General features: G+C 23.1%; 1 protein-coding gene across 2 annotated transcripts; it reads right to left on the minus strand.

Annotated features, from left to right (window-relative positions):
* Positions 1-12,011: 12,011 nt before the first annotated feature.
* On the minus strand, positions 12,012-14,232 carry LOC126323918 (probable chitinase 2). 2 transcript variants are annotated; one of them, XM_049994836.1, is made up of 5 exons: positions 14,127-14,207; positions 13,945-14,040; positions 13,781-13,862; positions 13,543-13,623; positions 12,012-13,467 (listed from the first exon to the last, which is right to left on the minus strand). In XM_049994836.1, exon 5 carries the CDS (start codon positions 13,420-13,422, stop codon positions 12,193-12,195), a length of 1,230 nt encoding a protein of 409 aa, XP_049850793.1. In that variant the 5' UTR covers positions 13,423-13,467; positions 13,543-13,623; positions 13,781-13,862; positions 13,945-14,040; positions 14,127-14,207; the 3' UTR covers positions 12,012-12,192. The 2 variants fall into 2 exon arrangements, with proteins under 2 accessions (XP_049850793.1, XP_049850794.1); XM_049994837.1 differs by lacking the exon at positions 13,543-13,623 and having other exon boundaries at positions 13,945-14,232.
* Positions 14,233-16,753: the final 2,521 nt, after the last annotated feature.

A 16,753-nucleotide genomic window follows, 5' to 3' on the forward strand; every position in this document is an offset into this window, starting at 1 on the left:
TTTTTTTTTATTTGTTATATTTAATATATATATATTATTTTTTATTGTTATATTAATATATTTTGTAATTATTATTTAACTTATATAACAACTAATATTGAATGTAAGAAAACTAATATATAATATTTGAATTTATATATATTTTTAATATTTTATATAAGATTAAAAATGATATCTGTTAGTAGAATTCAGATAGACAGAGAATAAATATTTAGATAAATATAACATGATATAAAAATATTTATAGTTAAAATAAATAAACAATAATAGATAAAAAAGTTTATAAAAAAAATTAAATAAATAAAAGATGATACTATGATATAATTTGATGACAGAATGTGATGATAATAAGAATAAGATAATAGAAAGGAGTATGTATATTTATATATGATATGATATGGAAAGATAGTATGTATGTAGATAATATATATAGATGAATATAATAATAGGAGATTTTAGATAATATAATAAATATAAATAATATGATATAATGAAAATCAGGAATGAACTGTTGATTTGACAGGATAAATATAGATGATATAATGTAATAAAATTATATATAAGATATATGATGTAATATAAATATAGATAGATATAGATATGATAGTATGATATAATAGAAAAGAAGTATGGATGAATAGAGTGATAATATTGATAATATAATATTTAGAAAAATGGTAAATAAATGTATGATATAGTGAAAAATATGCATAGATGAATAAAATGTAAAGTGATATATAGATATAGAAAAATGTATGGTGTATAGTATATATAAATAGTATAAGATGTATATAAAAGAATAGTGTATATAGATTTAAAAAATTATGAATAATTGATGTTAATAAAATATGTAAATATAAATATGATACGTGATAAATAGTAAAATTATATGATATCAGAGAATAGTTATATATCTATGTATAAATAGATAATATTATTATGATATTGAATAAAGTTAAATAATATTAAAATGATATATATATAATTTATATTAATGATTTTTAGATTATATGTTTATATATTTAGATCTGAATTTTTATATAATAAATGATAAAATTAAAATAATATTATGATATTTGTGCTATTATTGAAGATAATAAATAATTAGATATAATAGATAATTAGGTTATATGAGGTTATTTAGAATATGAATAATAATGTGTTTATATTATGAAATTTATTTGATGATAGATTAATATATTATACTGATGATAATAAATCGTTGTATGAACAGATTGTGTTACAAGAACCGATATGCTGTTGTTGAGAATATTTTCGATCTTCACGCACAATCTCCATAAATTCTACTATTCTGTCAGTTATATCTAGATCATCTTTGTCGAATATAATTTCATATTTGATAAAGTTTCCGATTTGTGCCATACATGCACAATAGTCTAATAATGTCAACATCTGTTGACAGTATTCATTTGGATTAGAATCTTGTTGATTATCGTTGAAAGCAAGCATGATGAGACCCATAGATGAGGGAGAAGTTACGACAGCAACACATTGATTTGGTTTATATCCGTTTTTTAAAAGAGGTTGTATACCGATAGAGTTAAAACCGGTCTGTTGTGTATGAATTTGATATTGAAGAGAGAACAATGAGATTGCAGCTATGGTTAAATAAGTAATTAGTAACAATAATAGAGATTTGATTGTTAAATATTTTTTATTTATCATTTTTAGTATTGTACTTAGATATGTTTGTATGATATTGATAATTGAATGATTTAGTATAAATTACTAAAGAATTTTTATAATTGTTATTATCGGTTAAAAATAATATATGATGCTATAAATATATTATAATAAGACTGAAAATAGATAGATATGAAGTATTATGATATTTTAATGATATATATATATATAAATATGAATGGTATGATAAATTAAAAGAAATAGAAATAAATCGGATAAAGAACAAGATAACAATAATCCGAATGAAGAGATATGGAATTAAATTATAGAGTATATTTCTGATAGGTATATAGTTGTATGATGTATGAATAGAGAAGGACAAGGAGATCTAGTTTAATATATATATATCATTGAATAATTAGTGTTTAATGAATGATGATAAATATTATGATCAAGATTGTTAGATGTTTATATATATTTTTGTTTAGTACATATATCAATATTATGTTATATTTGTAAAATTGATAATTTGATGTAGTAGATTGAAGAAACATATATGAATAGTATTTGGGCATATAGTATGATTGATAGTGTTTGAATATATGAGTAGTTTGGTAGAGTTTGAATATATGAATAGTTTGGTAGAGTTTGAATATATGAATAGTTTGATAGAGTTTGTATATGACAATATGATGTATATATTGTATATAGATGTATATATAGATGAGTTTTTTATAGAAGAGGTTGAAATAATAATACATGGTACATTATAGAGATGAGATGACAAATAATTATAGATATAAAAGTATATAGATAATATAGATATATTATATGATTATTGACAATGTGAATTATAATATATTGTTTTATATAGGAGTAATTATTTAATGATGAAAAAAAAATAATAAATGATAAAATATATAGCATTGATAAAAAAGGATAAATATATGATAAGAAATTATGTTATAGGTTATATGATACATATAAGTATTATGGTTTATAAATAAATAATATTAAATATGTATTAATATATGAATAATATAGAAGAATAAATAATAAAAATAGATAAATATATTAAAAAAATAATATGATATATAGACAATATGATAGGATAGAATAGGATAGAAGATATAGTAATGAGAGATAACAAGAATATTGAGATAATGGGATAGGATAATATAATAATAGGATATAGAGTAAAAGTGTTTTAAAGTATGGGAAATTTTAGATTAAATAGAACAAAGGGATGAATAATATGATAAATAATTTTACAGATAAAATAATTTAGTATGAATGATATAATAATATTGAGATATATATATATATATAATAGAATAGTATATTTGTCATAATAAACAAATATTTTTTATTTAATAGATTTAGTGATATTATTGATAATTTATATTGATAATATTGTGAGTTTATTTAATATTAAAAAATATTTAGATATCAGAAATAGTATGATATTATTATTATAAATAATATATTAATTTTTTAATAGAAGATTTTGAAATAAGAAGTTATGAGGTTAAATAATAGTAAAATAATATTTAAATAGAAGAATATATATATATTAATATAATATATAAAATAAAATATAAGAAAGTATAATAGTAGTAAATTAGTTAAAATATAAATTATTATAAATGAATAGATATATTAAACAAATATTAGATGTAATAAATAACGAGAGTATGAGATAATAATAGTTAAATTTATATATAATTTTAATTTTATAATTAATAAAAGTATAATCATATATTAATAATATTATATTTATTAATAATATAATATAAATATATATATATATTAATAATAGTTTGAATTATCCAGATATATCACTTTCTAGGAAGTCATTATTAATATTATATAATTATTGTTAATCCTTATTTATATATGTATTTAATAATAATTAAAGGACATCTCAATATATCGTTTTATATTATATTATTTACATAATATAATATTTATAAACTCTAATATTTACAATTCCTTAATTATAATATAATATTTTTCATTGTCTTTTTCAATTTATTTTCATAATTATATCTAATATAATATATATTCATCACATAGATTAATATATCATATTATATTATATATAATTATTATCCTATTTAATCTAGCCTTATTTTTTATATTTCTAGTTTTATATGCTTCCAACTATTAATAGATTATATATATATAAATATATATATATAACCATATAAAGATTTTAGCTTTATATCATTAAATTTTCATTTAAATATATTACCAATTATCTTATATTATTGTTCCTCTCGTACTAAATAATATTACTATTAAAATAGGATTATATTGTATACACCTGTAGGTTAAAACTAACCTGTCTCACGACGGTCTGAACCCAGCTCACGTTCCCTTTTATTGGGTGAACAATCCTACACTTTTTGAATTCTGCTTCACAATGATAGGAAGAGCCGACATCGAAGGATCAAAAAGCAACGTCGATATGAACTCTTGGCTGCCACAAGCCAGTTATCCCTGTGGTAACTTTTCTGACACCTCTGAAGGGAAGGATTTAAGTTTATATAATCCATATATAGTATATAGATTATATTTATCCCATTTAAAAAATATGGTTTCAAAGGATCTTTAGGCCCAACTTTCATTTATATATTATTCTTACTTAAAATAATATTCAAATAAACATTTACCCTTATATTCTACATAAGATTTCTTTTCTTATTGAGTTTATCTTTGGACACCTGTGTTATATTTTAACAGATGTGCCGCCCCAGCCAAACTCCCCATTAAAATAATTTTAATGATATTTAGATTATGATGCATAATTTATAAAATCATACAATTATAAATTGTATTATCTATATTTATCATTTAATTAAAAAAATAATAATTATAGTGGTATTTCATTGACGTTATGACAATGAATTGCCACAACTCCCACCTATACTATACTAATTTTATTTTTTTAAGTATTTTAACTAGAGTCAAGCTCAACAGGGTCTTCTTTCCCCGCAGGTTATTTTTATAATATTTTTATATATTATATAAATAATTATTTTTGTATATAATAAACATTTACCCAAGCCCGTTCCCTTGGCTGTTATTTCACTAGATTATTAATAGGGACAGTAGGAATCTCGTTAATCCATTCATGCGCGTCACCAATTAAATGACGAGGCATTTGGCTACCTTAAGAGAGTCATAGTTACTCCCGCCGTTTACCCGAGCTTTATTAAATTTCTTTAATATTGACATTCTGAGCACTGGGCAGAAATCATATAATGTCATAAATATTATCTTATATCTATCATTATACTATGTTTTAGTTAAACAGTCGGATTCCTCGTTTTAGTAATCAGTTCTAATATAAGATATATATAATAATCAAGATAGATTATTATATTGATCCATCAGAGCCAATCTTTCTCCCGAAGTTACAGATCTAATTTGCCGACTTCCCTTATTAATATTAATTCTATCGACCAAACGATTTTATCATAGGATACCTGATGCGGTTATCTGTACGTTCATTATTATATATTTTTAAATTATATATAAATCTAATTTTTACGAGTACAATACACAGTTAAATATTATTTTTTATAATATCGTATATATTATATTGTTACATATAATATATATAATATTACATATATAATATCTTCTATATAGTAAACAATTTCTATTAATGATTAATATTCTATTGTCTACATTTATATTTATATTAGTATAAATATATATATATATATTATAAAGAAAAGATAACTCTTTTTTAACCTATATTATACTTTTTAGATTTATATTTTTAGACATGTCACCACATAACTATAAACATTATAAGTGTGTATAGTTTATATTATATATAATTAATGGTTAATTAATGTTAAAATTATTCCCTTTCTTAATAAATACTTATATTTATTCTTTATATATTATTTACTATATTGTATTAGGAACGACTAACTCTATATAGATTAACTTTATATAGAAACCATTATCCACTTCGGTCCTCATATATATATAATCAATATGATTATTGAATTTTATTATGAGTATTTGCTACTATAACCAAGATCTGCTCTTAATATTTATTCATAATAAATCACTTTATTACTTTATATAAATATTAATGTCCTCCTACTAAGATTTATATAATTTGTTATAATAAATCTTGTAAAGAATCGATATTAATTATATATTAATATATATAATTATTAGTGATATACCAATAATTAATATATTAATAATATTAAACAAATATATAATATATAACTATATTATATTTAATTTGTCGATCACTTATGCGTTATCCATTTTAAGCACAATTTAATTCGGCAGGTATGTTGTTACACACTTCTTAGAGGATATCTACTTCCATAATCACCTTCCTGCTGTCTTTATTAAATCATAGCTTTTACCTTTATCAATATTCGATAAATTCATTTTAACATCTTATCTTTACTTATGGTTGATCCCATATAACCATATCTGCTTACCAAATCATGGCCAACTAGGTATAATACATATATATTACATATTTAAAGTTTGAGAATAGTTTAGAAATAATATTTATTCCTAATCGTATAATATAACCGAAGTTATATTATACATTAACTCTTATCATTTCTTTACCTCATAATACTAAATTATATATATATTAGATTTAATATAATATATATATATAAATATTTATTATACCCGCTATCCTTAGAGATATTTCGGAGGAAACCAGCTACTAAATGGTTCGATTAGTCTTTCGCACCTATTCCCATATTATACAAGTGATTTGCACGTCAACATTGCTACGGTCATCCATTTTAATTTCTTAAAACTTCTACCTATACAGGAATAGTTCACCATCTTTCGGGTCCTAAAATTAAAACTATAAGTGATTTATTTTTTATATAAAAAAACTAAATCCTATAAACTGAATATTATTTCTATTTCTATATGTATATTTATTTTGACTAAATAATAATACTTGCTTTAATTTTAGACTCCTTGGTCCGTGTTTCAAGACGGTTATTATTAATATCATATCATTTATAATATATTATTATATATTTTTATTTAATATATAATATATTTTTATAGTATACTATTCTATATATATATATAGAGAATAATATATTATATTAGATGATATCAATAACGTTAATTATATTAATAATTTCAAAGTCTATTTAACTCTCTTTTTTCAAAGTTCTTTTCATCATTCCCTCACGGTACTTTTTAAATATTCACTATCGGTCTCCTTTTATATATCATATTTAGTTTTAAGAGTAATCTATCTCTTTATATATATATTCAGAATATATATATATTTTATTAGATTTGCAATCTCAAACAAATCGACTCTTATTACAATAATCATATATATAATATGTATATATATAAAATTACAGGACTTTAACCTTATATTATTATTTTATTTCAAAATCAATTAATATTATATATACATTATTAAATAAATATTATTGTAACTAATATTACATTATTGATTATTTATTTGTACTATTATTGCTAATAGATATAATCAATTTCAATAATTGAACTTTTATCTACTTTCACTCGCCGTTACTAATAGAATCACATTTGTTTTCTTTTTTTATAACTTAACCTCCTCTTAGTAATATGCTTAAATTCAGAGGGTCATCTTAAATATTTCAAATATATCTCGTTATATCTATATATATATACAAATATATATATATGTATTATCTCTATATATATTTGTATATATATATATAATTGAATATATCATAGATTTAATTATATAAAAGATTATATTTTATATAACATAATAATATATAATATATATATATTATAATATAATATTTGAAATATTTATACTATATATCTATATATGATATATAGTGCATTTCGCATTAGAGAACTTTATTATTCATATAAACTAATTGTTTATAACATATTTGTAATTCATAATAATATTATCGTATCTAACTACGCTCATCATCGTTTAAAAGGAACCAAGATATCCATTATTAATATATTTTTATTTTTATATTAAATATTATTTATTTATATATATCTTTTTATCATAAATATAGTTTATATAATTTATAGAATACTATATTATATATTTATTGTTTTTATTTTATAATTCTCTAATGATCCCTCCGCAGGTTCACCTACGGAGACCTTGTTACGACTTCTCCTTCCTCTAAATTATAAAATTCAAATTAATTTGTAATATAGTTATATAGAGGTATAGATATACATATATAACAAACTACTCCTTAATTTTCATCTCATAATCCAATCGGTAGGAGCGACGGGCGGTGTGTACAAAGGGCAGGGACTTAATCATCACATGTTGATGACATGTAATTACTAGGAATTCCTTGTTCAAGATTAATAATTACAATAATCTATCCCCAACTAATTAAATAACATTTTATATGCTCTTAGCTATATTTCATATAGCTATATTTAATTTATATATTAATATAATATTAATATATAAATCTGCTTATTAAATCATTCTCTTGTTATTATTGTAACACGCGTGCAGCCCAAGATATCAAAGGGCATCACAGACCTGTTATTGCGATACTTTTCAAATTACTTAATATTTGATCGTAATTAATCAAATATGATCTATTTTTTCATTATTATACATATATAATATATATATATAATAACTGAAAATACAACATATTTTTATCATCTCGTTCGTTATCGGAATTAACCTGACAAATCACTCCACCAACTAAGAACGGCCATGCACCACCACTTATGATATCAAGAAAGATCCTTTATTCGCTAATTATATTAATCTGTCAATCCTTTTCATATCCTACCTTGGTAAAATTTCCCGTGTTGAGTCAAATTAAGCCGCAAGTTCCACTCCTTGTTGTGCCCTTCCGTCAATTCCTTTAAGTTTCATTCTTGCTAACATACTCCCCCAAGAAATATAAATATTCAACGATTTCTCATCAAAATTCTTAATATATACATTTATCTTCTAATCCATATAGAATTATTAGATATTTTAATATATATCAAACCTTTAATTATCATCATTTACTGGATAAACTACGACGGTATCTAATCATCTTCGATCCTTATCCCTTCGTTCTTTATTGATAAAATTACTCTTATTAAATGCTTTCGCTTTAGTTTGTCTTGGTTGAATCATAGAATTTCACCTCTAGCCAACCAATACATCTAATCCCAATCATTTTCATTCATTATATATACTTAAATCTATCATATACCTTAATTGTTACTCATGTTTTGTATAAAACTTATTATTCCTTCAATCACTATAATTTAATTAAGGTATTATATTTATTAAATCTTTCTATATTTTATATCTAACTATTATAAATAATCAAATATAAACTATAAAAATATAAACTTCAACTACGAACTTTTTAACTTCAACAATTTTAATATACACTATTGGAGCTGGAATTACCGCGGCTGCTGGCACCAGACTTGCCCTCCAATTTAATATTCTAATTGTTATTTTAACTCATTATCATTAAAGCATATCTTGGTATAACCAAAATCACCTTTACGTCATTTCTCTACCTCTGTACATTTCTATAATATACACAATATTTGCATATTTATATATTATAGAAAATATTTACAATTGGGTAATTTACGCGCCTGCTGCCTTCCGTGGAAGTGGTAGCCATTTCTCAGGCTCCCTCTCCGGAATCAAACTCTAAATCCCCGTCACCCGTTATAACCTAGGTTAGCCTCTATCTAACCTACCATAGTTGATAGGGCAGATTCTCTTGTAATTACTCGTTTAAATAATTATAAACAATTTTCATACTTTCTATAACCTGCTTTTACACAGATTATATACTTTTTTGTTATTACTCACTTATTTCTAACAAAACTAATATAAATCATGTATTAGCCCTAGATTTCCTACGGTTATCCATATAATTTATAATTACTTAGATTAATTAAACTGCACTATTGAGCTGTCCGCAGTCTCGTTTTCTATAAATAAAAAACTTATACTTACACTTGCATGGCTTAATCATCGTGACAAGCATATAACTACTGGCAGGATCAACCAGGTAACTATATATATATCTAATATATCTTTTACTATATATTATTCATATTATATATATATATTATATATAATATATTATAACTCATCTATAACTCATCTATAATAACTATTCTCTTTATTAATTTATAATAATAATGTTATTTATTATTATCTTTTATATTCACAATATAAAATTATCATTATTATATATATTCATCTTATACAACTAGCTATATATATATATAATTTATATTTCAATATCTTATATATTTTATAACATATTTATTAAATATAATTTTTAATAATATAATATCAATTATTAAATGTATATTATATATATATCATATCAAATATAATAATCTTTTAATTAAAAAAAATTAATAATTTATATTATAATAATATACTTTTAATTCGATATAATAACTTTTTTATATATTTAACATTAATTTAAATATTATATTTTGATATTATAAAAATATATATATTAAAAAATATATACATATACTATATTAATTATTTAATTCATTTTTATATATTTATATTTTAATTATTTTTATCTTAATCATTAATCATATTATTAAAATTCTCTACCCCCTTTTATTTAATTTAATTTTATAATCAACCAAATTTAAACAAATATAATAGACTACATACAGACTGCAGTATACATGTTATAAAAAATCAAATTATCTAAGATCTTCTTGACATTGATGAATATTTATTTCAAATTATTTTTTTATATGACGCGATATAAAGATTTCAATCAACTTTAAAATTCATATATTTTTAAAATAGCCAAAATTTGACCTCATTCACAAGAAGAATCTAACTCTGATAAATATATCTTTTTTTTTATATAATTTTTTACTTATCTAAAAAGCTGTCTAAAAATTAATATACTTTCTATATCACTCTCATATATCGGCTATTTTAAACTATATCCAATTTCTTATTCTTATATCTCTATCCAAACTCTATTCTATCACAAAATCAGAGCTATAGAAAATATTTTGTTACAAATTTTACAATCAGAAAAGACCCTTTTATCGAAGAAAACTAGCCGAATGTTAAGAAAAAAACATTTAGGACTATAAAAATGCTGAAGAAGAAAAATAGTTATATTTAATATATATAAAGAATAAACTAGACAAGATAATGAAGAATATAGATAAAAAGATAATAAAACATAAGGAAATAGCAAAAACATGACATATAAGAATTTATAGAAATACTCTGAAGGAGAAGATAGAAAAATTAAAAAAAATACATAATAAAACAAATGAGTAAATATAAAAAAATCAAGACAGTGAGTTTGAAAAAATATATATATAAATGAATGAAAATATATGAATGAAAAGAGAGTAAATAGAGATCTGAAAATCTATAAAAAAATTTATGATAAAAAAGTTTTAAAAAGAATGATAAAATTTGAAATATCAGAAAAATATCTTTTCAAAATATATCGAATATGAGAAATAAGAAATAAATTAATGATTAGTTTAGGATATATGATAAATAATAAATATAGAGAAGTAAAATGGTTATGGTTATATTAAAGAAGACGAATAAAATAAATTAAGAGATTAAAAAAAATAAATTATAGAATGAATAATACTTAGTATGAGAAAGGTATAGAGTTGTGTAAAACAAAAATATCTGAGATGAATAAATAAAAAAGAAATGAGAAAAATCAGTGAATAGCATTAAGTATAAAGAGATTATTGAAGATAATAAAAATATTTTTAATGAGAATAATTATAAAATTTGAAAAGAAGAAAAATAGTTATAAAATTATTTAAATAAAGATAATTTAATATTAAAAAAATAAAAAATGAATATAATCTAATTAATATATTGGGTAAAAATGAAATCAACAGATGTATTATATAAAATTATTATATAAAGTTGTTTAAGATGAAAGATATTTTGTATAATTGTAAAAAAATTATATAAAATTATTTAATATAGCTATAGAAGCAAATAATTTATTTGAATATTTTGTAAAAATAAAATTGAAAGATATATTGAAGAATAATATAAATATTTAATATTTATCTATAAAATATATAATATTGGATTATTTGATATATTTATTATTTTTAATAATTTTTTTTTATAAAAAATGTATTAATCTACTTTATTATTTTATGTCTTAATTGAAAAGATTCTTTTTAATTATTATATGTTAGTTTATAATAATTAAAAAAAATTATTTGAATTAAGAAATAAAATAATAATAAATCTAAATAAAAAAAATAAAGTATTCTAAAACTATAAAGTTAAAATTTTGGTCTCAGAATTTGTAAAAAATTAAGATTATTGAAATTAAACATTACAATAAGATTATTATTGTGCATATAATTTAATAAATTACAGTGAAGTAATCTGAACTCAAGCTGATATCTCTCTTTGACGTAAATAACCCTATATATTTTTTGTTAGGAAATATTTTTTTATTAAAGAGGGAATCAGGTTGGTTAACAAAGAGTCAGAATGATGTTAGCAAAGAATCACTGAGATTAGCAGAGAGTAGGATTTGAGCTTAGACCATCTTTAATTGCTGAAAGAAGTGGGTGTGCAGTCCCACAGACACCCCTGAAATCATCGGTTTCTGCTGCCCAAATCATAGTAGTACCAAGTTTCAAATCTTTAGCATACTTGGTTTTGATACAGAGTGACTTTTGGTTATCAAGACCAACCCAGTCTGTTGTTGTATAAGCATATATACCTATTTGTTCACCATCCCATACCTCTGTCCAACCAGTTGTTTGTTTATATTCGCAATATTCATTGTATCCCAACGTTCCAGACTCTTTAGTGTATGGTCCTGCTGACCCACCATTTCCTGGTAGTGCAGGAGCTGCAAGGTTATGGTTGCTAGAATCAGCAAGTTTAAAGCTTTTACCATATGTTGGCATTCCCAATCCTATTTTTTCTGGATCGGCACCTCTATTCAACCAGCCGCGAATACAGTTGTCTACGTACAGACTAGCTAGCGTTTCATTATTGGTATTGTCATAAGCACTAGTTCTGTACAAAGGTGCATGGATTCCAGTGATTCCGTCCCATGAACCATGTAAATCGTAAGCCATGACAAAAATACGATCTAGATATTTAGATAAAGATGGAACATGATATGAAAGATCAGCTGCTTGATTTGATGCACCTACTGCTGCACTCAAGTAATAACCATGCTTGTCAAATTCTTCCCTAAATTCTCTTATAAGTGTATTGAAATTCTCTAGATCAACAGGATTTCCATCTCTTTGACTTGGATATTCCCAATCAAGATCAAATCCATCAAAATTATATTCTTTCAGAAAACCTACAGCGGTGTCAATAAATTTTCGTCTTTTTACTGGATCATTTGACACTATAGAGTAGTTCAATGAACATTGTCTCCATCCACCAATAGCCAAACTAGTTCTGAGATTTGGATTTTTCTTTTTCAAATCAGTAAAATTAAGGAAGCCCCTCAATCCAGTACCACCACTACCGGTGCCGTAATCTAACCAGTCATCAAGACTTATAACCTCGCCAGTATCCCCTCGAATGCCAACAAATGTATAGATAATGTGATCACATATATCTATGTTCAAATGCTCGCTTGTATTAAATTTTCCATTTCCATCTCTATAATTTGCCCAGGTACCAACGTAACAGGCAGTTCCCTTGGTAGCTGATACAGCCGAGCTAGCAAGCATAGCAAGCACAGCAACCAGCAATACAATCACAGGTTGGTATCTCATGTTGTGGTATCACCTAATTGTTGTAGTGATATAATGATTATGAATCTGCTTTTAAGATTAGTCAAGTATAAAGACGTATGATAGGCTGATTTAGTAAAGTTCAATAGATGAAAGTCATACAAAGAGTGTTTCAACTTAATTTGTTAATTACAGAGAAGGACTCACACTTCAAGGTCATGCTGTATGGTCATCGTAATACTACTGCACTCGTTTTAGCAAATATTTCAGAATATAATTATCATTATATTATATTAGGTAAAAAAAGGTGTTGTAATGATCGGTAAGCTTTTGTGTCATACGATATAGATATTATGAATATAAAAAAGAAAGATATGTAGATCTGCACGAATAAACGTACACACTATCGATCAGAGATCGAGACAATAATCATGCACTTGGAAGTAATGCTCAGAATAGAGAAATTCTGATTGTCTAAGCCTCTGAGTTGAAGCAAATATAAACACATCTAAGAGCTTAGTCGCTATGGGTGTCAATTGTACATCTAACTCTAAAATTACGTACAACTCGGATCAAATCTATGTTATAAAACCATAAGAGATATTTTGGGTAAATGATACTCGATATTGAGTACACTGAGCTGGTCTCATCCATTTCAGCCTAACTAGGTGCAGTTAAAATCATACATCTCATATAAACTGCAAGATATCTGCACCATTTTTTATAAAGTCCTTCTTCACACCTACATATATGATTTCTATTTTGCATTATATTGCAGCAGCTGTTTTTTGTTTTGCTGGCTATCCATACAGAGGGGCATTTAACCCGATTTTTTGATTCATGACAATTTTTCTATTTATAAACTGTTTTTTAAACTTTCTTATTTTACGAAAGTTTCGATTATCTTTTTATAGTGAAAGGCAAATCTATTGATATCCTGCAGTCATACTCATTTCAAAGGAACTATCCTATATATATAATGCAAATGAGTATTTTAAAGTCGGTTTGTAGGGAATATAACGAGACGTAGAAAAAAAGCTAAATCTAAAATAGAAGCCAAACTTCTGGAGATTTAAAAAACGGCTAGAGAGTGTATTGTGATACAATGTGGATAGGGTGTCAGGTATATGATTTATTATCGTGGTGAATGATCTATGTCGTTGATATTGCAGTATCAGAAAAAAGCGTTTTGGATTTAGCTTTGTTTGTGGTTTAGTGTTATTTTTAGATTATAAAATTCTATTTATTCTGAGTTCTATAGATATCATTGTCTATGTGTCTGGTGCTGTTCTTGTCGGTTGGGGTAGAGTGCGTTATATCCGCAGACGAACGTAATTCAATAAAATTTTGCATGTATTGATAGACATTATGATGATTCAGGTTAGAATTCATTGGTGACTAGATGCTGTTATATATGTAGGAATTATACATTGTTGAGACAGGGTGCGGAATATTCAGAGATTGGTGTAATTGAATTTTGTTTAGAGAGAGCAAGAAGAATTGAGCTGTATGAAGGAAAAGTTAGATTGAATGTTACGCAGTTGAAAAGATGTGTGTGAAAAGAAGTAAGATATACTGAAAAAATGTAGAAATGTCAACAAACGATTAATTATGAATTAAATAACAAAATATAAATGAATAGTGTGGTATAATGAGAGATGTATGAATAATATATAGATAGTATAATAGAGAACGTTGGTATGTGAATAGTTATGATTAAGTGTATAGATAATATGATATAGTGTGCAAATAACTATAATATGATGAAAAAAAGTGTGGGCATAATATAATGAGGGTAAGGGTATGTAAATAATATGATAGAATGTATGAGTGTATATAGTATAATAGAAAATAAAGGGAGTGAATATAAATAGAATTTAAAATTTTATAAATTAAAAAAAATAAGATAAGATGAGATAGATAGGATAGAGAAAGATATGGTGATAAAATGGGGATAAAAAAAAATTAATGAAAATAGAGAGAGAGGGAGAGATAGATAGAGATAAGAGGAGAAAATAATATATATAATGATATAATTGTAAAATATATATATATATATATAACATAAGGTGGACATATGTCAATAACAATAATAATAACAATAATAAGAAGTAATAAAATAAAAGAATAAATAAAAATAATATAATATATAGAGAATGAATAAGGATATTATCAAGATGATAAAATAAAAGATAAATTGAAATATAAAAGGTAATAAATTGTAAATAATTATATATAAATATAAAATATAGAAGAGATAAGAGAAAACAAATAGAAAAATAGAAAATATATATTATAAATAAAAAGTTTGTGTTTTACAGAAAGGAAAATATATTATTAGATAATAAAAATATTTATATTAAATAATTAATAAAATGAGTATAAGGGCATAGTATTATTAAAGTTAATTATATAAAAATTAAATAATAATGTAGATAAATATGTGTATAATAAACTATGATGTTATGAAGTTGTATTAGATGATTTTGATAAAAAAATAGACTAAAGTATATATATTAATTTAAAGTAAATGATTAAGAAAAAATATTATTATAAATAAAAAATACATAATATATAATATGAATTATTATAATATGAATATAAAATCTAATAAAGTATATTACATTATGAGGATAGATTAATATTATATAAATAATATTGTTATAAGATATAATGTATAGAAGAGTATGTATGAGAATAAGAAATGATAGAAGATCAAAGGATATAGATATGACATAGATTGAGTATATATAGATAGTATAAATAGGGATTGATAGCAGATAATATAAATAAGAATAAATGATATGATATGATGAAGAGTGTGTAGGTAAGATTGTGGATCTGTGTATATATAGAGAAGTATGATGCTGTATGAGTGTATGTGATAGTATATAATTTTTATGAGTATGTATAGAGTATGTATATAGTTTAGATTATGTGATTATAAGTATTTATTTATATGGATAATATGAATGATGTGATTGTGAGTATATATAAGATGAGATATGTGTTGGGATATGAGTACGTAGGCAATAGGAGGATGATATGAATGAATGAGATGATTAATATGGATAGATTTAGGAGTATATGGATAATATGAATTGGGATATGATAGAGTATGGATAATATATGAGCAGATTATGTAGATATATATAATAAAAATGATGCATGATATAGATGATATTTATAAGAATAGATAATAGATATAGAATAATATGTTGAAATGAAGAAGATGTGGATAATATGATTGATAGAATATGAATAGTTATAGCAGATTATGTATAGGAATAGCATGATATAATAGAAGAATAGATATAGACAATATAATATAGAAAGGCGAGTGTATAAATAGCATAAATAGGAATAAGTAGTT

The sequence above is a fragment of the Schistocerca gregaria genome, unplaced genomic scaffold (genome assembly GCF_023897955.1).
Source record: "Schistocerca gregaria isolate iqSchGreg1 unplaced genomic scaffold, iqSchGreg1.2 ptg000875l, whole genome shotgun sequence".
In the NCBI taxonomy this organism is placed as follows: Eukaryota; Metazoa; Arthropoda; class Insecta; order Orthoptera; family Acrididae; genus Schistocerca; species Schistocerca gregaria.